The 23,889-nt window shown below is 38.1% G+C and overlaps 1 protein-coding gene across 1 annotated transcript in view; it reads right to left on the reverse strand.

The window, feature by feature from the left end:
• The window catches only part of LOC126747662 (disco-interacting protein 2), a 149,571-nt gene that overhangs the window by 66,744 nt on the left and 58,938 nt on the right, over window positions 1-23,889 (reverse strand). Inside the window, exons 6-9 of the mRNA XM_050456425.1 lie at window positions 11,010-11,084; window positions 6,944-7,081; window positions 6,707-6,817; window positions 6,010-6,141 (exon numbers count right to left, since the gene is read on the reverse strand). Of these exons, the coding sequence (XP_050312382.1) occupies window positions 6,010-6,141; window positions 6,707-6,817; window positions 6,944-7,081; window positions 11,010-11,084 (456 nt within the window). The remainder of the gene's footprint in view (window positions 1-6,009; window positions 6,142-6,706; window positions 6,818-6,943; window positions 7,082-11,009; window positions 11,085-23,889) is intronic.

Below are 23,889 nucleotides of genomic sequence, written 5' to 3' on the forward strand. Positions count from 1 at the left end.
GAAAAAAGGTTGTAAGTTAATTGGTCTATTATTTTTCAAGTTATGATTTTTATTCCAAAAAAGAGTCCAAGAATTATTTTAGTTCAACTTTAAAAATTCATAAAAAATCACGTCAAGAGCAATTTACTTGAAACTTCTTAGAATTATAAAGAGATCTATTGCTAATTCATGAAAGAAGGTTGTAAGTTAATTGGTCTCTTAAATTTTAAATTATGAATTTTTTTACAAAAAAAGTTCAAGAATTATTTTAGTTCCACTTTAAAAATTCATAAAAAATTCACGTCAAGAGCAATTCACTTGAAACTTCTTGAAAGTATAAAGAGATCTATTGCTAATTGATGAAAGAAGATTGTAAGTTAATTGGTCTATTATTTTTCAAGTTATGATTTTTTTTTCAAAAAAAAACCAAGAATTATTTTAGTTCAACTTTAAAAATTCATAAAAAATTCACATTAAGAGCAATTTACTTGAAACTTGATGGAATTATTAAGAGATCTATTGCTAATTGATGAAAAAAGATTGTAAGTTAATTGGTCTATTATTTTAAAGTTATGATTTTTTTTTCAAAAAAAGTCCAGGAATTATTTTAGTTCAACTTTAAAAATTCATAAAAAAACCACATCAAGAGCAATTTACGTGAAACTTCTTCTAATTATAAAGAGATCTATTGCTAATCGATAGGAGAAGAAAAATATGACAAGTGACAGCTAGATGGTGCGTATATCCGGGTCGCTTTTGACCCAATTCAATAACGAACGATCGCTTTTTATACCGATACGGTTTGATTCGAACTGAAGGTGATAAATATTATAAACGATTAATTTGCTACATAATGTCGACTAGATAAAGGTTAATTATTTTTCTATCAAAGACACCTACGCTATAGGTGCCTTTATAGAGATACGAGGACGTTTCTATCGTCAAAGGTCTCCTCAGGCTTTAAGGTCAAGTTGCGAAAACAAATAAAAACTTTGAATAGCCATATCTTGGAACCTAAAATACTAAAGACTGTCCCAATGGTACCAAAGGATTGAACATTAATCCCAAATACAGTACTTGAAGTAAAATAACCTAATTTTTAACCCGATAACACTTGTTGCGTACCCCAAATCGGTTCTCTCACTTATTGCACCACCAGAAACGCACTTTTCACAATCAATAGAGAAACTCTTTAGTTCGCGATACAACGAGAGCATCTAGACCTGCACCGACTGGTTCTTAACATCTGAAATCGTCAAAGGAAAGGCTGAAGGAACCATATAAACGAGCATCGACACCTAGACTGAACCGCACTCTCGCTCACGCCCTAAAGAGTGAAAGAACCACGGTACCGCAGGGACAATTTCGAATTCTGGTGCTTGGTTATCATGCGGGTGTCGTCCGCGCAACTGTTGTGCCCAATACTGCGTAAATAGTAGTAGACTCTCCATACGTGGAACCTCGTTGAAAAAGGAGAGGTTGACCGTACAGTAGTACCCCGCGGCAAACTTGGGTACCACCGATGGTGGTGACTCACGAAATTTATAATAAAAAAATCGGTGACGGTACTGTTCGGAGAGACTCTGTCCATTAACGCATGCGATGATTGAGGTCACAGTTTTTCGGAGGCTGATTCATTCACTTTCTGGGATTAATTAGTGATTTCAGAATTGATTACGTTATCGAGCGATAAAACCTGGATTTTCCAACTTTGGAAGACGTTTTGTACCTTCAATGAATCTTCAGACATTGGGCTAATAGTAATTGAAGACCACTTTAAAATATTTTAAGAACTTTTGAATTTATGAGGCAAAATGTCTGAACATGTGAGTCAAGAGACATTTGGCTTCATGGAGGTGGGTCTCCAGGATTTAGGATAAGTCCAGGAATTGCAAACTTAGGAAAATGTTTTATACCTCCAAAGAAAGGTTAAGCATTGGTCCAGCGAATACTGAAGACCGCTTGAAAATATCTTCAATACTTTCGGACTTATGAGGCAAAATGTCAGACCATGTCAGTCAAGAGACATTTGGCTTCATGGAGGTGGGTCTCGATGATTCTGGATAAGCCCAGGAATTACAAACTCAGGAAAATGTTTTATACCTCCAAAGAAAGGCTAAGCATTGGTCCAGCGAATACTGAAGACCGCTTGAAAATATCTTCAATACTTTCGGACTTATGAAGCAAAATGTTGGCTTATACCAGTCAAGAGACTATCCACTCTTTGGAGGTGGGTCTCGATGATTTAGGATAAGTCCAGGAATTATAAACTTAGGAAAATGTTTTATACCTCAAAATAAAGGTTAAGCATTGGTCCAGCGAATGCTGAAAACCGTTTGAAAATATCTTCAGCACTTTGGAACTTATAAGGCAAAATGTGGACCTGTAACAGTCAAGAGACTATCGACTCCGTGGAGGTGGGTCTCGACGATTTAGGATAAGTCCAGGAATTATAAACTTAGGAAAATTTTTTATCCCTCCAAAGAAAGGTTAAGCATTGGTCCAGCGAATACTGAAGACCGCTTGAAAATATCTTCAGTACTTTCGGACTTATAAGGCAAAATGTTGGCCTATACCAGTCAAGAGACAATCGACTTCATGGAGGTGGGTCTCGATGATTCTGGATAAGTCCAGGAATTCTTAACTTAGGAAGACGTTTTGTACGTTAAATTGAAGCTGAAACATTGGTCCAGCGAATACCAAAACTCACTTTAAAATACCTTAAGAACGTTTAGACTTATGAGGCAAAAAACTGTGACACAGTAACCAAATAACTTGTCCGCTTTCTTTCCCTGAAACTGGCCTCGGAATCGAAGGATACTCTCGGAATTCCTCGCCGAGCAACCGGTTTCGTACCTCAAATTCTTCTTCAGACCGCATATGGGTGAAAAAACGCACTCCCAAAGCCGTTCACCCGACAATTACGTCATCGATAAGGGGACCATTTTTCGTTTGCAACCCGACTTGAGATACGAAAACGAGTTTCGTACAGAGACACACGCCCACCGCATCTTTTGTGTACAAAACAATACGTAATCCGAGAACAGAGAAAAAAAGAGGAGAAAGTGCTACGTTTCGGCGATAAAGGCCTCATCAGTTTTTAACGAAGATCGTAAAAACGTTTATATTTCCTGCTCATAAAGACTTGTATAAGTAAACAAATAAAGTCATTGTTACCTTTTTATTAAAAGAATCACACAAGAAAAAACACACATAAACGCGGAACGAACTAATGTGACCTTTGCAACATCAGCACTCCCGGAGCCGTCAACCCAATAGTACCACTCTCAGTACCATTTTCCTAACGAACATACATGCACGGCGACAAGTATGTAGTTACTAGTTGCACTCGTTTTAATGTCGAAAACCGCATTAGTCTTAACATTGACACGATACTCTTGATACTGATGCTCGCTCGCTCGCTCGCTCACCACGGTGGTACCCCGTCTGATTATTACCAGTCTATCTAATCTTTTACGGTACGATCTTGTCGCGCACTGCGAGAGAGATAGTGAACACTTTGACTGGGTTTACATCGGAATCAATGATGCCGGTAGTACTGGATGTTGCAGCCTAGGAACATGATTTAGGATGAGTACAGGATGATGTTCAATGAATCCTTGGATTTTGCTCTGGAGGAAATTGAAAACCGCTTTAAAATATCTTGGGAAGTTTTTGAGTTATGAGGCAAAATGTTTGGCCATATCAGTTTAGGGCCATTTGGTGGTGGTGGGCCTCGATGATTTAGGATAAGTTCAGGAATTCTCAAGTTAGGAAGACGTTTTGTACCTTAAAAGGATCCTCAGACATTGCTTTAGAAGACACTGGAAACCACTTTAAAATATCTTGACAATTCTTCGATTTATGAGGCAATATGTCTGCTCAGGACATTTAGGTGACAAACGACTCCATGGAGGTGGGTCTCGATGATTCAGGATAAGTCCAGGAATTTCTAACTTAGGAAAATGATTTGTACCTTAAATTGAAGGTGAAACATTGAGGCAGCGAATGCTAAAAACCGTTTTAAAATATCTTGAGTACTTTTGAAGTTATCAGGCAATACGTCTGCTCAGGACATTTAAGAGACAAACGACTTCATGGCCGTGGGTCTCGATGATTTGGGATATGTCCAGGAATTACAAACTTAGGAAAATGTTTTGTACCTCCAAAGAAAGGCTAAGCATTGGTCCAGCGAATACTAAAAACCGTTTAAAAATATCTTTAGTACTTTCGGACTTAGGAGGCAAAATGTTGGCTTATACCACTCAAGAGACCATCGACTCCATGGAGGTGAGTCTCGATGATTTAGGATAAGTCCAGGAATTAAAAACTTAGGAAAATGTTTTATACCTTTAAAGAAAGGTTAAGCATAGGTTCAGCGTATACTGAAGACCGCTTAAAAATATCTTGAGTACTTTGGGACTTATGAAGCAAAATGTTGGCTTATACCAGTCAAGAGACAATCGACTCCATGGAGGTGGGTCTGGATGATTTAGGATAAGTCCAGGAATTACAAACTTAGGAAAATGTTTTGTACCTCCAAAGAAAGGCTAAGCATTGGTCCAGCGAATACTGAAAACCGTTTAAAAATATCTTTAGTACTTTCGGACTTAGGAGGCAAAATGTTGGCTTATATCTGTCAAGAGACAATCGACTCCATGGAGATGGGTCTCGATGATTCGGGATAAGTCCAGGAATTTCCAACTTAGGAAAATGTTTCGTACCTTAAATTGAAGGTGAAGCATTGAGGCAGCGAATGCTAAAAACCATTTTAAGATATCTTGAGAACTCTTGGACTTATGAGGCAATATGTCTGCTCAGGACATTTAAGAGACAAACGACTCCATGAAGGTGGGTCTCGATAATTTAGGATAAGTCCAGGAATTACAAACTAAGGAAAATGTTTTGTACCTCCAACGAAAGGCTAAGCATTGGTCCAGCGAATACTGAAAACCGTTTAAAAATATCTTTAGTACTTTCGGACTTAGGAGGCAAAATGTTGGCTTATACCACTCGAGAGACCATCGACTCCATGGAGGTGAGTCTCGATGATTTAGGATAAGTCCAGGAATTACACACTTAGGAAAATGTTTTATACCTTTAAAGAAAGGTTAGGCATAGGTTCAACGAATACTGAAGACCGCTTAAAAATATCTTTAGTACTTTGGGATTTATGAAGCACAATGTTGGCTTATACCAGTCAAGAGACAATCGACTCCATGGAGGTGGGTCTCGATGATTTTGGATAAGTCCAGGAATTTCTAACCTAGGAAAATGTTTTGTGCCTTAAATTGAAGGTGAAACATTGGGGCAGAAAATGCTGAAAACCATATTAAAATATCTTGAAAACTTTTGAACTTATCAGGCTATATATCTGCTCAAGACATTTAAGAGACAAACGACTCCACGGAGGTGAGTCTCGATGACTTGGGATAAGTCCAGGAATTTCTAACCTAGGAAAATGTTTCGTACCTTAAATTGAAGGTGAAACATTGGGGCAGCGAATGCTCAAGACCGTTTGAGAATATCTTCAGTATTTTCAGACTTATGAGGCAATATATCTACCGATGTCCCAGTATAATACAAAGCCTTTTAAAAGCTACTCGGGTGTAAACCCAGTCAAGGCATCGTTAGTCAGAGCACATAAACAACGTGCCTCGTTTCCAGCATTTCTGTTTGCTCACGAGATTTACTTAATTTGTATATTTTTCTTGTCCTATCTGGTAATTATACAAATAAATCGATTAGGGAGTGGATTTTGGGTCCCTAATTTTTTTCTACGTACAAAAGATAAACCGAAGATAGCGAAAAAACGTCACCGGATGTTCTGCGGTACAAAAATAGACCGGGGTGAGGAAAAATGCACTTTTATGCCTCCTTCTAAGATTAATTATTACACCGATAAGATTGCGACAAACATAAAGGGGGGCAACAATGATCGTGTTTTTTTTTTTGTTCCGATACCACTCTCGACAAGTTGCACTTATCAATCAATGAAATTTAGTGAAAAGACCAGAATTTTTCTCTTACCAGAATCCCGTCGTTCCCTTTCGGGACTCCTGGCCATCACCGAGGTCCTCTTGGAGGGCATCGGCATCGACGGTTTGTGTCTGTTTTGTAACGCCTGCGCCAAAGCCTGTTGTACCGCCTCCTGACGCACTTCTATCAAAGTTAAAAGCGCTTTAAGTCATCATTCATCCGCGTGTTAAGCGTTCTGAGCGACATCGAAAGCCACCGTTCGCATGCTGTAACGGTTCTGAGCCTAACGCGGCCTTAAGACGCCCCGAGGAACCCAAGCAACACGTCGTATATCGTTATCGTTAAATATATGTTTATTCAACGTTTTTTAGGGGTAGGATCAATGAAAAACGATATTCTCAGATAACCTTAAGGTTTTTGAGGAAAACGTATATGAAAGTTGCAGTACTTGTGTCATTTTTATCGGAAATAATATTTGGAAATTCAGTTTTTTTGTTAAAGATATCATAACGTATCGGACGGATATCACGCGGACCTTTGCGCGGATTTTATCAGATATTTATGGTCGAAGTTCAACCAAAAAATATACATCTGGCATAAACCAAAAACAAACGTTTATTTTAACTATCTATCGTGTGTTGCTTGGGAGAAAGTCTTTTTTAAACATTTTATTACCCTCCTTTGTCATACAGATCATAGACTGAGACAGCAAGATAGTTCAAAACAAACAGCGACAAAATTAACTTACCAGAGTGGTACCGGCTCTCGTTACGGGTGAGGCGTCGGTTACCGCGTCGCGCCGCCCTCGTCGAGGGGCTTTCGCCGCCCCTGGGCCCCGCCCTTTGCTCCCTTGCCACGTCTGCACATGCAATAACAACACACTGACAGATACTACTATATCATTGATAGTATACATAAACGACATGCGAAAGCCCTTAAGCAAAACATGCAACAACAAACAACAACATTAGGGCCCAATTAATACCTGAATGATAACGTTTTTCGTTGTGGGTGACGCGACGTTGGGTGCGGCGACGTTGAGTGTGTTGCTGCTGGGGCGGCCTGTTGCCGCCCTCCCTGCCGCCCCCGCTGCCGCTCACATCTCCAACGTGCTCGCTGTTAGCTATTTGTTACCGGACAGAAGAAAAACTGGTGTGTTAGTAGTGAGTGTTTAGGCATGCGAAGCGATTAATTCGACGGGGTTTTTAAAGTTTGAAAGTTTAATGGACAACCAACTAACCGACTGGGCCTCACGTACCGCGCGAAAAAGATCGAGTTTCCATCCCTTAACTGACTCGTAACGAAAATTCCACTCGACGAAAAGTGAATAATAAACCGGATACGGAGTTATCAAGGGGGTGAAGGGGCGAGAGGAGGGTGGAAATTAAAAAGTTTCCTTTCGGTAGTGGGGTTATTTAAAGTTTCCACTGGGAAATTGATTTAAATCTTGGACGATCACTATGAAATGATCATTCTCATATGTAAAGATCATAATTACATCAGAAAAGTACAATTTCCAGACGATCCAAGACATAACAGAAGAATGAAACGCGGTTGAATGCGAAAAGCAGTTTTTGGGCACATAAACCCTCCTGAGTCCCAAGATTCTTGGACGATCACTATGAAATTATCATTCTCGTATGTAAAGATCATAATTACGTAAGAAAAATACAATTTCCAGACGATCCAAGATATACCAAAAGAGTGAAACGAGGTTGAATGCGAAAAAGTGTACTTTTGACCCAGTTTTTGGCACATAAACCCTCCTAAGTCCCAAGATTCTGGGACGATCACTATGAAATGATCATTCACATATGTAAAAATCATAATTACGTCAGAAAAGTACAATTTCCAGACGATCCAAGACATATCAAAAGAGTGAAACGAGGTTGAATGCGAAAAAGTGGACTTTTGACCCAGTTTTTGGCACATAAACCCTGCTGAGTACCAAGATTCATGGAAGATCGCTATGAAATGATCACTCACGTATGTAAAAATCATAATTACGTCAGAAAAATACAATTTCCAGACGATCCAGGAAATAACAGAAGAGTGAAACGTGGTTGAATGCAAAAAATTGGACTTTTGACCTAGTTTTTGGCACATAAACCCTCCTGAGTCCCAAGATTCTTGGACGATCACTATGAAATGATCATTCTCGTATGTAAAGATCATAATTACGTAAGAAAAATACAATTTCCAGACGATCCAAGATATACCAAAAGAGTGAAACGAGGTTGAATGCGAAAAAGTCTTAGACTTATAACCAAGGATTATTATATTGTATTATGATTATTATATTGATTATTATATATAAGGATTATTATATAAGGATTATTTTATTGTATTTCTAGGTATTTAGGTACCTGAGGAACAAATTTTGCATGACACGAATATTTTCATTTTGATATGGGGACTTGTTACAGTAAATAGTGTGATAATTTGTGGATTATTGGCAATTAAATAGAAAAATAATACATTTTCCGGCGAAACATCTTTTCAACTTGGCATCATGGCCTTAATATCTATATGCGTGTATGATTTCGTTTAATGTAAACATGCTGGGTCTATCCTTGGTTATAAGTCTATGGAAAAAGTGGACTTTTGACCCAGTTTTTGGCACATAAACCCTACTGAGTCCCAAGATTCATGGAAGATCGCTATGAAATGATCACTCACGTATGTAAAAATCATAATTACGTCAGAAAAGTACAATTTCCAGATGATCCAAGATATACCAGAAGAGTGAAACGAGGTTGAATGCGAAAAAGTGGACTTTTGACCCAGTTTTCGGCACTTAAACCCTCTTGAGTCCCAAGACTCTTGGACGATCACTATGAAATGATCATTCTCGTATGTAAAGATCATAATTACATCGGAAAAGTACAATTTCCAGACGATCCAAGACATACCAGAAGAGTGAAACGAGGTTGAATGCGAAAAAGTGGACTTTTGACCCAGTTTTTGGCACATAAACCCTCCTAAGTCCCAAGATTTTTGGACGATCGCTATGAAATGATCATTCTCGTATGTAAAGATCATAATTACGTAAGAAAAGTATAATTTCCAGACAATTCAGAATATAACAGAAGAGTGGCACGCGGTTGAATGCGAAAAAGTGGACTTTTGACCCAGTTTTTGGCACATAAAACCTCCTGAGTCCCAAGATTCATGGACGATCGCTATGAAATGACCAGTCACGTATGTAAAAAGAACAATTACGTCAGAAAAGTACAATTTCCAGACGATCCAAGACATACCAGAAGAGTGAAACGAGGTTGAATGCGAAAAAGTGGACTTTTGACCCAGTTTTTGGCACATAAACCCTCCTAAGTCCCAAGATTTTTGGACGATCGCTATGAAATGATCATTCTCGTATGTAAAGATCATAATTACGTAAGAAAAGTATAATTTCCAGACAATTCAGAATATAACAGAAGAGTGACACGCGGTTGAATGCGAAAAAGTGGACTTTTGACCCAGTTTTTGGCACATAAAACCTCCTGAGTCCCAAGATTCTGGGACGATCACTATGAAATTATCATTATCGTCTGGAAAAATCATAATTACGTCATAAAAGTACAATTTCCAGACGATCCAAGATATACCAGAAGAGTGAAACGAGGTTGAATGCGAAAAAGTGGACTTTTGACCCAGTTTTTGGCACATAAAACCTACTGAGTCCCAAGATTCATGGACGATCACTATGAAATTATCATTTTCGTATGTAAAGATCATAATTACGTCAGAAAAGTACAATTTCCAGACAATCCAGGACATAACCAAAGAGTGAAACGCGGTTGAATGCGAAAAAGTGGACTTTTGAACCAGTTTTCGGCACATAAACCCTCCTGAGTTCCAAGATTCTTGGACGATCACTATGAAATGATCATTCACGTATGTAAAGATCATAATTACGTCAGAAAAGTACAATTTCCAGACGATCCAAGATATACCAGAACAGTGAAACGAGGTTGAATGCGAAAAAGTGGACTTTTGACCCAGTTTTTGGCACATAAACCCTCCCGAGTCCCAAGATTCTTGGACGATCACTATGAAATGATCATTCACGTATGTAAAGATCATAATTACGTCAGAAAAATACAATTTCCAGACGATCCAAGACATAACAGAAGAGTGACACGCGGTTGAATGCGAAAAAGTGGACTTTTGACCCAGTTTTTGGCACATAAACCCTCCTGAGTCCCAAGATTCTTGGACGATCGCGATGAAATGATCATTCTCGTATGTAAAGATCATAATTACATCAGAAAAGTATAATTTCCAGACGATCCAAGACATACCAGAAGAGTGAAACGCGGTTAATACAAAAAAGTGAACTTTTGGCCCAGATTTTGGCACATAAACCCTCCTGAGTCTCAAGATTCTTGGACGATCACTATAAAATGACCATTCTCCTATGCAGAGATCATAATTACGTCAGAAAAGCACAATTTCCAAACAATCCAAGGCATAACCGAAGAATGACACTCGGTTGAATGCGAAAAATTAACCCTTTGACCCAATTGATTTCGTCAATTAATGACTGTTAATTTTTAATCGCAAAATACGTCTCCGAAATCAACCCTTTCGCCCATCAAACCCCCCTCTTCTCCCGGTTACGAGTTTAACTAAGTAACGTTAAATTTGAATAACGGCTTAAATGCCAAAGTCATGCTTTATTAAAGGCATTTAAGGGAGTACCCCGAACTTAACTTTATCATTTAAGGTCCCTAAGGAATAATTGATCGATCCGAAGTGCTTTTCACTCAAGAAACGAACGTCTGGGGTGTTTTTTTTTTACTCAACCCCCTTCCATAAATAAACTAGTGTCTTCTATAAAGTTTAAAAAAGAAATTTAACCGTCGCAGTATATTTCCTCTTGAGCCCCCATAAACTTCCCTCGGGTCACCCCTATTTACTCCCTAAGGGACGACGAGGAGGAAATTTTCTTTATTACGTTAGGAGGGCACGTGAGGCCGAGTTAATAATAACAGCGTTAGTACCCTAAGCCCTTTTTATTCCTCAAAAAAAAAGGAAATTATACTTACTCGAGTTCTGTTTCGGTACATAAGGGGTCAACAGCCTGCTTCTCTTTTTCTCGTAACCCTTTTGCGTTATGTCACCTGAAACAAAAGACAATTATTAGGCCCCCCCCAAAGGGGTTTTATGGGAGACTTTAGGGGTTAACAAAAACGCCCTTTCCTACACCGGGTTTCCGTATCAAAAAGGGATTTTTTGAAATACACTTACGAGACCAGTGATTTATTCGCGCGGGTTGGGCAATAAATCTGCGAATATGTCGTTTCGTTTTATTGTTTTTCGTATTTATTAGGGGGGTAAAAGGGGCGGGAGGGAACAGGGATAAGCTGCCGAATGTTTTCCCCCCATTTTCCGAGGAAAGTTGAGAAAGTGGAGGTTTAGAAAGTGGATAATAGGGTGTGCCCAACGGTTGTTTGCTAGATACAATAAAAATTTTCAGAAGTTTATTGATTGGTTTTTGAGATATAAGCAGGTTTGTCCAGGGGGTCCAGTGGAAATTCTTAAAAAGGTACGGGGTGAGTTCAAAGGCTTTCCTCGATTTTACAGGGAAATTAGGGATTTAAAATCTGGGCAGTAGGGTACTCCCAAGGGTCCTTTGCAAGAAACATCAAAAATTTCCAGGAGTTTTTTCACTAGTTTTTGAGATATTAGCAGATTTGTCCAGGTGGTCAGGTGGAAATTGCAAAAAATGTATGGGGTCACTTCATAGTCTTTTCCAAGGAAACTAGGGAAACTACAGCCTTAAAACCTGGATTGTGGGGTAGTCTCAAGGGTCCTTTGAAAGAAACATCAAGAATTTCCAGAAGTTTTTTCACTATTTTTTGAGATATTAGCAGATTTGTCCAAGAGGTCCAGTGGAAATTGCAAAAAATGTATAGGGTCACTTCAAAGTCTTTTTCAAGGAAACTAGAGAAACTAGATCCATAAAACCTGGACAGTGGGGTATTCTTAAGGGTCCTTTGCAAGAAACATCAAAAATTTCCAGGAGTTTTTTGACTCATTTTTGAGATATCAGAAGATTTGTCCAAGAGGTCAAAGGGAAATTGCAAAAAATTTATGGGGTCACTTCAAAGTCTTTTTCAAGGAAACTAGAGAAACTAGAACCTTGAGACCTGGACAGTGGGGTACTCTCAAGGGTCCTTTGAAAGAAACATCAAAAATTTCCAGGAGTTTTTTCACTAATTTTTGACATATCAGCAGATTTGTCCAAGGGGTCAAGTCGAAATTGCAAAAAATGTATAGGGTCACTTCAAAGTCTTTTCCAAGAAAACTATGGAAACTAAAACGTTAAAACCTGGACTGTGGAGTACTCTTAAGGGTCCTTTGCAAGAAACATCAAGAATTTCCAGGAGTTTTTTCACTAGTTTTTGAGATATGAGTAGATTTGTCCAGGAGGTTCAGTGAAAATTGCAAAAAATGTATAGAGTCACTTCAAAGCCTTTTCCAAGGAAACTAAGGGAACTAGAGCCCTAAAACCTGGACAGTGGGGTACTCCCAAGGGTCCTGTACAAGAAACATCAAGAATTTCCAAAAGTTTTTTCACTAATATTTGAGATATCAGCAGATTTGTCCAGGAGGTCAAGTGGAAATTGCAAAAAATGTATGGGGTCACTTCAAAGTCTTTTCCAAGGAAACTAAGGGAACTAGAGCCTTAAAACCTGGACAGTGGGGTACTCCCAAGGGTCCTGTGCAAGAAACATCAAGAATTTCCAGGAGTTTTTTCACTAATTTTTGAGATATTAGCAGATTTGTCCAAGAGGTCAAGTGGAAATTGAAAAAAATGTATAGGGTCACTTCAAAGTCTTTTCCAAGGAAACTAGGAAAAGTAGAACCTTAAAACCTGGACAGTGAAGTACTCTTAAGGGTCCCTTACAGGAAGCATCAAGAATTTCCAGAAGTTTTTTCACTCATTTTTGAAATATCAGCTGATTTGTCCAGGAGGTCAAGTATATATTGCAAAAAATGTATAGGGTCACTTTAAAGTCTTTTCCAAGGAAACTAGGGAAACTAGAGCCTTAAAACCTGAACAGTGGGGTACTCTTAAGGGTCCTTTGAAAGAAACATCAAGAATTTCCAGAAGTTTTTTCACTATTTTTTGAAATATGGCCAGATTAGTCCAAGAGGTCCAGTGGAAATTGCAAAAAATGTATGGGGTCACTTCAAAGTCTTTTCCGAGGAAACTAGGGAAACTACAGCCTTAAATCCTGGATTGTGGGGTAGTCTCAAGGGTCCTTTGAAAGAAACATCAAGAATTTCCAGAAGTTTTTTCACTATTTTTTTAAATATGGCCAGATTAGTCCAGGAGGTCAAGTGGAAATTGCAAAAAATATATGGGGTCACTTCAAAGTCTTTTCCAAGGAAACTAAGGGAACTAGAGCCTTAAAACCTGGACAGTGGGATACTCTTAAGGGTCCTTTGCAAGAAACATCAAGAACTTCCAGGAGTTTTCTCACTAATTTTTGAGATATCAGCAGATTTGTCCAAGAGGTCCAGTGAAAATTGCAAAAAATGTATGGGGTCACTTCAAAGTCTTTTCCAAGGAAACTAAGGGAACTAGAGCCCTAAAACCTGGACTGTGGGGTACTCTTAAGGGTCCCTTGTAAGAAACATCAAGAATTTCCAGGACTTTTTCCACTATTTTTTGAGATATGAGTAGATTTGTCCAGGAGGTCAAGTGGAAATTGCAAAAAATGTATGGAGCCACTTCAAAGTCTTTTCCAAGGAAACTAAGGGAACTAGAGCCTTAAAACCTGGACAAAAAGATGCACCCAAGGCTTCTTTGCAAAAAAAATAAACAATTTCCAGAAGTCTTTTGATTATTTTATTAAAATATTGACCGATTCCTGTTAAGCAAATCAAGAATTCTTATACTTAGGCTCAAGTACATTGGCGCATTTTTCTTTTCAATCCAACCATTTCCTGGACCAAATTTCCATGCTCCTATTGGCTCAAACTGACTCTCGAAACACCCTATTTTAACCACCAAAATCACCCTTAAATCTGCTAAGTATTCCGGCCTTAAAACCCCCTGTTTCCCCCCTCCCCGCATAACTCCTGACTGCCTTGACGTATATCAAAGCGGTTTTTTCCCTTTAACATTTGCCATAAATTCAATTAAGCTCGCGTAAATAAACTCCGGTAACTCCGCCATATGAATACTTAATTCCGCGTTGACCCACATATGCCCCGAACGTCCCTAAATCGTTTTATTGGGGCTGAAGGGGGGGGGGGGTGCGGTGTGGTAAAAGGGGTGCAAAGTGCACAGGTCAGTTCTCATTTCAAATATTTACCGAATTCGGCGAAAGCGACTTGATGTTGCCATGGTGCGACTCCCTCTCCTCCCCCCGTTCTAATTAAAACAGGCAGTGTATTGGAAATTTAATTCAATTACACTTTTTCCTCGTTTTCTCTCTGTCTCTCTCTTTCCGGTTCGGGAAATATGCTTTATAGCAAAACGGAGGGTATATGTCCATAATTTTCCCGGTTTATCCGTATGCAAATGTAACGTTTTTTCCATTTAAAGTAAGTTTCCCATTAAGGCACATGGTTCAATTAAACTCTGCATATAATAGTAATAATAGTAATAATATTCCATAAGAAAACCGCAAGATAAGAGCGTCAAAGGAGACTATTTATACGTTCCGAGGAAAATGCAAATTCCCTTAATTATTCCAGTTAGTTTGGGCTTTTCCTTGCGGTATGACTCTATTTCTCCCTATATCTCTCGCCAAACGTGAGGCTTCCGTAAACCTGAAGGAAGGAAAAACTGTATTTTAGGGAATATCCAGGAAACGACGACTTGTCTTGGAATGGAAATTTTCTTTGTGCTTTCCTCGTCGACGTAATAAATATAAGGAGGAATAAGGGATCGCTTTATTACACTTTTTCCACAGCCAATCATGCTCTACTGGAGTCATTCTAATCATTTTCCCTCTAGGATCAACCGGTTCTAAGGAGTTGATGATTTCATGAGGCCATTCCTCGCAAATCTGAGTCTAACTCAGAAAGTTGATGAGCTACAAGAGTTCTTTATATATGAAATTGTTTGTTAAGAATCGCTTTAACTTTGACTGAAAACCTCATGGGAATGCCTCGGATAGTTTTTAAATTATCTTGCATTAAAGTTTAAATTTTGTCAAAGAAATTGTTATTGGACAAGGCTTGGTCGAAATGGCCATAGCTTACTCATTTTTTCACTTAAAGTAATGGTTTATCCATTAAATCCATCTCTAAGGCATCCCATATACTCTGCTAAAAGAATTATCAAAATTCACCAAGGGGTTTTTGAATAATACTCAAAAGTGTTGTAAATGGTCTTTTATATACCAATTTTGCCCTTCCTTAAGTCTATCCTTGGTAAATCTGAGCCTAACTCAGAAAGTTCTTGAGCTGCAAAAGTTGTTTATATATGAAATTGCTCAGTAGGAAATTCGTGAACTTTGAGTGAAAACCTGAATCAAATGCCTGGAATAGTTTTTGAGTTATTGTGCATTGAAGTTACATTTTTGTGAAAAAAATTCTTTTAAACAATAATTGCTCTAATTCATTTAATTTTTCAGCTAAAATAATCTTTTGCATATGAAAACGATCCTTGAAAGTGCCTCTAAACTCCCTTAAAAGAATCATGAAAATCCCTCAAAAGGTTCTTGAGTTATGCTCAAAAGTGGTTAGTCCAATCTCATTCTTAGCCTGGGCAAGGTCTCTCTTTGTAAATCTGGGCATAACTCAGAAAGTTCTTGAGCTACAAAAGTTGTTCATACATGAAATTGCTCAGTAGGAAACCTCTGAACTTTGAGTGAAAACCTCATTCAAATGCCTGGAATAGTTTTTGAGTTATCTTGCATTGAAGTTACAGTTTTGTGAAACAAAACCTGTTCAAACAATAATTGCTCTAATTTACTTAATTTTTCAGCTAAAATAATCTTTTGTATATGAAAATGATCCTTGAAAATGCCTCTAAACTCGCTTAAAAGAATCATGAAAATCCCTTAAAGGGTTTTTGAGCTATGCCCAAAAGTGGTATGTCCAATCTCTTTCTTAGCCTGGGAAAGGTCCATCATTCGTAAATGTGGGCCTAACTCAGAAAGTTCTTGAGATACAAAAGTGGTTCGTATATGAAATTGCTCACTAGAAAACACCTGAACTTTAGGTGAAAACCCCATTCAAATTCCTGTAATAGTTTTCGAGTTATTGTGCATTGAATTTACGCTTTCATAAAAAAAAAACTGTTGAAACAAAATTTGCTGTAACTCAATCAATTTTTCAGCTAAAATAATCTTTTGTATATGAAAACGATCCTTGAAAGTGCCTCTAAACTCGCTTAAAAGAATCATGAAAATCCCTTAAAGGGTTTTTCAGTTACGCTCAAAAGTGGTATGTCAAATCTCATTCTTAGCCTGGGCAAGGTCCATCCTTCATAAATCTGAGCCTAACTCAGAACGTTCTTAAGCTGCAAAAGTTGTTTATACATGAAATTACTCAGTAGTAAACGCGTGAACTTTGAATGAAAACCTCATTCAAATGCCTGGAATAGTTTTTGAATTATCTTGCATTGAAGTTACAGTTTTGTGAAAAAAATTCTTTCAAACAAAAATTGCTTTAACTCAATCAATTTTTCACCTAAAATAATCTTTTGTATATGAAAACGATCCTTGAAAAAGCCTCTAAATTCCCTTAAAAGAATCATGGAAATGCCTTAAAGGGTTTTTGAGTTATGCTCAAAAGTGGTTACTCCAATCTCATTCTTAGCCAGGGCAAAGTTCGTCCTTCATAAATCTGAGCCTAACTTAGAAAGTTCTTGGGCTACAAAAGTTGTTCATATATGAAATTGTTCACTGGGAAATTCGTGAACTTTGAGTGAAAACCTCATTTAAATGCCTGGAATAGTTTTTGAGTTATCTTGCATTGAAGTTACAGTTTTGTGAAAAAAAACCTGTTCAAACAAAAATTGCTCTAACTCACTCAATTTTTCAGATAAAATAGTCTTTTGTATATGAAAACGATCCTTGAAAGTGCCTCTAAACTCCCTTAAAAGAATCATAAAAATCCCTCAGAAGGCTCTTGAGTTACGCTCAAAAGTGGTGTGTGAAATCTCATTCTAAGCTTGAGCAAGGTTCGTCCATGGTAAATCTGACCTTAACTCAGAAAGTTCTTAAGCTGCAAAAGTTGTTTATATATGAAATTGCTCAGTAGGAAACGAGTGAACTTTGAGTGAAAACCTCATTCAAATGCCTGGAATAGTTTTTGAGTTATCTTGCATTGAAGTTACAGTTTTGTGAAAAAAAACCTGTTCAAACAATAATTGCTCTAACTCACTTAATTTTTCAGCTAAAATAGTCTTTTGTATATGAAAACGATCCTTGAAAATGCCTCTAAACTCCTTTAAAAGAATCATAAAAATCCCTCAGAAGGCTCTTGAGTTACGCTCAAAAGTGGTGTGTGAAATCTCATTCTTAGCCTGGGCAAGGTCCATTTTTCATAAATCTGTGCGTAACTCAGAATGTTCTTAAGCTGCAAAAGTTGTTTATACATGAAATTGCTCAGTAGTAAACGCGTGAACTTTGAGTGAAAACCTCATTCAAATGCCTGTAATAGTTTTCGAGTTATCGTGAATTAAATTGAAACTTTTGTGTTCTTCATTCCTTTCTTCAGTTCGTCGTTTTCCCTCTTTGTCTACCAAACAAATGCCATCAACCCCGACGATTTTTCTTTAAATAAAAAAAAAACTAAAAAGTGATTAATTTATTCTTCGCCAAGGCCGAAACGCTATTTAAATTGGCACACATGCGAGCCGTACTACGTCGGGTTATTAACACTTGTGAGTGACACATTTCGGTATGTCGTTGCATCGATATTTTTAGGCTCTAAAAAGGTCAATTTGTGTGCTTGAACCCTTTGGCCCCCCCACTTTACAACCCTTTTGCTTTAGCTATAGGGCGTAAGAACAAAACCGTTTCCACTTTGGTTGTTTTCAACGTTTTAATTGACAGGGGAGGGGGGTTTTAGCGAAGGGATGAAAGAAACAAGTGACGAGCAAACATTTGGAACCACAATGATCCGTCCAATTATACCCTCAATTGTCAAGTGTCTAAATGGTTTATTCCAGGGGGAAACTGTTTGGAAATTTAGGAAAAACTTTGTTAATATTTCCAGTTTCTTCCAAGGCAAACTTCAAAAAGAGAAAAACAAAAACTTCACGTGGGAAACTTCGCCCACGTGATAAAGAAACGCTCGTGTTATCGATCTGTCGGGTGCAGTCGCGGTAGGATATAAATTACCCTCCTCACCCCCCCATTTTTTCCCATTTTTCCGAACCCAACAGGTTAATAATGGGGTCGAAACAAGAGAGGGTGGAAAAATGTTGGAAATTGGGAAAAACACCGAAAATTGAGTCTGTCAGGATGACGGATCGCGTACGGAAATTGAGGTTTTATTCCCTTTTACGGTATTGTTGCCCTTTGATTAAGTTAGTTCTCCTCAAAAAAAAAAAAAACGAACCGAAAAGTTTGTGGATTTTCCGCTCTATTTCTCGTATTCCCTTTCTGTCCTCCGACAGTTCCCATAAATCAATGCCAATCGAATAATGGGGCCATCACTTATTCTATCTCCATATATATTTGAAGGGAGAAACTTTAGTTGGCTTTATTTAAGTCGGTGCAACACAAATCCCACGGGATAACCCTAAAACTTGGCCCTAATTAAAACTGTAAATAAAGCGACTACGAGGACAATGAAACGGGATATTTATAAAGTAAATTTGTACGTACGTAAACGCACCCGGGGAAAATCCTCTGGAAAAGCCACCCGACGACCGATCGACGTCTCCTGGAACGGACGTTTATTGGAATTGATGAGCGTGTCGCGTAGGCGTTTCGGCACCCTTATATTGGCCCCTTTAAGTTATTTATAACCTGGTTTGGACACTTTTGATTTCCTTATTACTAGGAGAATAGAATTCGGAGATGTTGTACTTAATTGACTTTATAGAAGGAAAATGATTAGAATTATTTTTGTAGAGCATGATTTAATTGACAAATTTGTCCTCTACAATTTTTTCAATTTGGCCAATAAGAAGCTAGATATTTCAAGGTTAACCCACAAAGAACATTGATTGATTTAAAGCAATTTTTGTTTGAAAGGGTTTTTTTCACGAAAGTGTAACTTCAATGCAAAATAACTCGAAAACTATTCCAGGCATTTGAATGGGATTTTCACCTGAAGTTCAGGTGTTTCCTACTGAACAATTTCATATATGAACAACTTTTGTAGCCCAAGAATTTTCTGAGTTAGGCCCAGATTTACCATGGACGGACCTTGCCCAGGCTACGAACGAGATTAAACATACCACTTTTGAGCATAACTCAAGAACCTTTTGAGGGATTTTCATGATTCTTTTAAGGGAGTTTAGAGGCACTTTAAAGGATCGTTTTCATATACAAAAGATTATTTTAGGTGAAAAATTGGTTAAGTTAGAGCAATTTTTGTTTGAAAGGGTTTTTTTCACAAAAGTGTAACTTCAATGCAAAATAACTCGAAAACTATTCCAGGCATTTGAATGAGGTTTTCACTTAAAGTTCACTCGTTTCTTACTGAGCAATTTGATATATGAACAACTTTTGCAGCCCAAGAACTTTCTGAGTTAGGCCCAGATTTACGAAGGATGGACCTTGCCCAGAGTAAGAATGAGATTGGACATACCACTTTTGAGCATAACTCAAAAACCCTTTAAGGGATTTTCATGATTCTTTTAAGGGAATTTAGAGGCACTTTCAGGGATCGTTTTCATATACAAAAAATTATTTTAGGTGAAAAATTGGTTGAGCTAGAGCAATTTTTGTTTGAACAGTTTTTTTTTATGAAAGCGTAAATTCAATGCAAAATAACTCGAAAACTATTACAGGCATTTCAATGGGATTTTCACCTGAAGTTCAGGTGTTTTCTACTGAGTAATTTCATATACGAACAACTTTTGTTGCCCAAGAACTTTCTGAGTTAGGCTCAGATTTACCAAGGATGGACCTTGCCCAGGCTAAGAAAGAGATTGGACTAACCACTTTTGAGCGTAACTCAAAAACCCTTTAAGGGATTTTCATGATTTTTTTAAGGGAGTTTAAAGGCACTTTCAAGGATGGTTTTCATATACAGCAAATTATTTTAGGTGAAAAATTTGTTGAATTAAAGCAATTTTTGTTTGAAAAGGTTTTTTTCACAAAAGTGTAACTTCAATGCACGATAACTCGAAAACTATTACAGGCATTTGAATGAGGTTTTCACTTAAAGTTCACTCGTTTCCTACTGAACAATTTCATATATGAACAACTTTTGTAGCCCAAGTACTTTCTGAGTTAGGCTCAGATTTACCATGGACGGACCTTGCCCAGGCTAAGAAAGAGATTGGACATACCACTTTTGGGCATAGCTCTAGAACCTTTTGAGGGATTTTCGTGATTCTTTTAGAGAAATTTGGAGGCACTTTCAAGGATCATTTTCATATATAAAATATTATTTTAGGTAAGAAATTGATTGAATTAGAGCAATTTTTGATTGAAAGGGTTTTTTTCACAAAAGTGTAACTTCAATGCAAAATAACTCGAAAACTATTGCAGGCATTTGAATGAGGTTTCCACTTAAAGTTCACTCGTTTCTTACTGAGCAATTTGATATATGAACAACTTTTGCAGCCCAAGAACTTTCTGAGTTAGGCCCAGATTTACGAAGGATGGACCTTGCCCAGAGTAAGAATGAGATTGGACATACCACTTTTGAGCATAACTCAAAAACCCTTTAAGGGATTTTCATGATTCTTTCAAGGGAATTTAGAGGCACTTTCAGGGATCGTTTTCATATACAAAAAATTATTTTAGGTGAAAAATTGGTTGAGCTAGAGCAATTTTTGTTTGAACAGTTTTTTTTTTATGAAAGCGTAAATTCAATGCAAAATAACTCGAAAACTATTACAGGCATTTCAATGGGATTTTCACCTGAAGTTCAGGTGTTTTCTACTGAGTAATTTCATATACGAACAACTTTTGTTGCCCAAGAACTTTCTGAGTTAGGCTTAGATTTGCCAAGGATGGACCTTGCCCAGGCTAAGAAAGAGATTGGACTAACCACTTTTGAGCATAACTCAAAAACCCTTTAAGGGATTTTCATGATTTTTTTAAGCGAGTTTAGAGGCACTTTCAAGGATCGTTTTCAAATACAAAAGATTATTTTAGGTGTAAAATTTGTTGAGTTAAAGCAATTTTTGTTTGAAAGGATTTTTTTCACAAAAGTGCAACTTCAATGCACGATAACTCGAAAACTATTTCAGGCATTTAAATGAGGTTTTCACTCGAAGTTCACTCGTTTCCTACTGAACAATTTCATATATGAACAACTTTTGTAGCCCAAGAACTTTTTGAGTTAGCTCAGGTTTACCAAGGACGGGCCTTGCCCAGGCAAAGAAAGAGATTGGACTAACCACTTTTGAGCATAACTCAAGAACCTTTTGAGGGATTTTCATGATTCTTTTAAGGGAGTTTAGAGGCACTCTCAGGGATCGTTTTCATATACAAAAAATTATTTTAGGTGCAAAATTGATTGATTTAAAGCAATTTTTGTTTGAAAGGGTTTTTTTCACAAAAGTGTAACTTCAATGCCCGATAACTCGAAAACTATTACAGGCATTTGAATGAGGTTTTCACTCAAAGTTCACTCGTTTCCTACTGAACAATTTCATATATGAACAACTTTTGTAGCCCAAGAACTTTCTGAGTTAGGCTCAGATTTACCAAGGATGGACCTTGTCCAAACTACTAACGAGCTTGCAAGAGGAGTTCCTGTGAGAAGATAAAGATTAACTCACGCTAAAAAAAGAAGGAAATTGAGGAACTGAAGAGAAGGAAATTAAGCGAGGAGTTGTTAGAGGAGCTCCTGTGAGAAACAAAAGATGCACACACACGAAGAAGATACAAGGGATGCAGCTGATGGCATTTGTTTCGACAAAGAAGGAAAACGAAGAACTGCAAGGGAGGAAAGGGAGAGAGGAATAAATCCAAGAGCCAGACAAATATACGAACCGTTTCGAAACTGATGGGGGGGCGGGGGCCGGGGCGCGGGCGGCGGATCCTCAAACTGTTGCAGCCACTCGTACAGTTGCTCCAAATCGCGGAGGCTCTGCTGCCTCTCGGCCTCCTCACGGGCCGCCACCTCCTCCAAACTCTCCATGAGCCCGCTCACTTTTTTTCAATTATTACAGTTCATTTTTCTTTATTTATTTATTTATTTATATAAAGCTCTATATAGGGAGAGAAGAAGAGAGTGGGTAGATTGGTCCTGCAGGTATGCACTCAAATTAGATAAATTTCAAAAAACCGGCGACACTGGCTTTGGTTATAATTTAAAGCAACGAATTGTTATTATTATTATTCGCAGGGTCAATTGCGTATTCAGACACTCGTCAAATAATAATAATAACAATAAAAAACAACAATAGCAATAATATATTTTTAGACGGTTATGCAATGTCCGTTTTTCAGTGAGACAATGCGATAAAACCGGAGGGGTTTTGGTCCATTAAACGCGAATTAATGGATAAAATGGCTTTTATAGGACGGTCCATTGTTCGATAATGTAATTGGGGCATTTTGGGGTAGCTGTAGAGCAAACTTGCAGATCGAAACACGCTCTACAAGAATGATCTCCAACGCTTTCCTTCTGGAATTAGTGGTTTCCGAGAAAACCGGAGTAGAAGAACAGTTTCTGGATCCCTTAGGGTTTGAGTTGTATCCAGGCCAAAACTTCAACTGTTTTAGTACAAGGGAAACTTGTTGCAGAACCAAAATGAGTGCCCCTCTATCGCAGACCCATCTACCCATTTACCTACGAACGAACGTGATCACTACTATAACTATGAAAAAACTACACGATTTTAGAATAACTGCTTTGACCGCGACGCTTGTGACCAAGCGGGCACTTAAACTACACCTAAAACAACAACCGCGTGAACACCACCGTATATAATAGACTATAAAATAATTGAAGAACAGTCGTTTAAACTTTTTAAATAACCACAAAACAAAAAAAAAACATCAACAGGTCGCGCGACTTTAGTTAACAACGAGGATCGCCGCCGCGACGGCGGTCGCGCAACGGCGTGCGTCGCGACGCCGCGACCATGACGGGGCAACCGGACGACGACTAACGGCGGAGGCGTCGCGACGACGGCGGTTCATCGTCTCCTGGAGGAGCGGGAGGACGGACGCCTGGAAACGGGAGAGAGCGCGGAGCTGACCTGCGCCATCCCGCCTGGTCCTGGGATAGGTGCCACGTAATAGTTTAATGTATTAGTTGGTGGCAATGGTGCGTTTCTGTTTATGGAAATTATTGCTCCCCCTTTTTTGCCTCCCTTCCTGTGTGGCGATTCGGTGGGTGGTTGATGATAAAATAAGTCATTGATTTGTCCAGGAAGGTAATGAGGGTCCAATCTAAAGGTTTTGCATAATTCGCCCCAATATATCGAGTTCTGTTGGGGTAATCGAAAAAAGTGTAGAGGGTTACCTTGTAGAGCGGATCGTGCTCATCAAGAATGATTCTAATCATTTTTTTTGTAGGATCAACTGTTTTCGAGAAATTTGCACTTGAAAATTGCTTGACCGATGATTGGTCAAGCCAAGACAAACTATCAAATATCTCGCTTCCTATTGGTCAAATGAAAAAACTTGTAGAGGGCAAACTTGTTAATTGGATCATGCTCAACAAGAATGATTTTAATGATTTCTCCTCTAGTATCAACCGTTTTCGAGAAATTTGCACTTAAAGATTGCTTGACCGATAATTGGTCATTTTTGATCAAGCCAAGACAAACCGTCAAATATCTCGCTTCCTATTGGTTTAATTAAAAAAAGT

This window comes from Anthonomus grandis, chromosome 19 (genome assembly GCF_022605725.1).
Source record: "Anthonomus grandis grandis chromosome 19, icAntGran1.3, whole genome shotgun sequence".
NCBI classification, from domain to species: domain Eukaryota; kingdom Metazoa; phylum Arthropoda; class Insecta; order Coleoptera; family Curculionidae; genus Anthonomus; species Anthonomus grandis.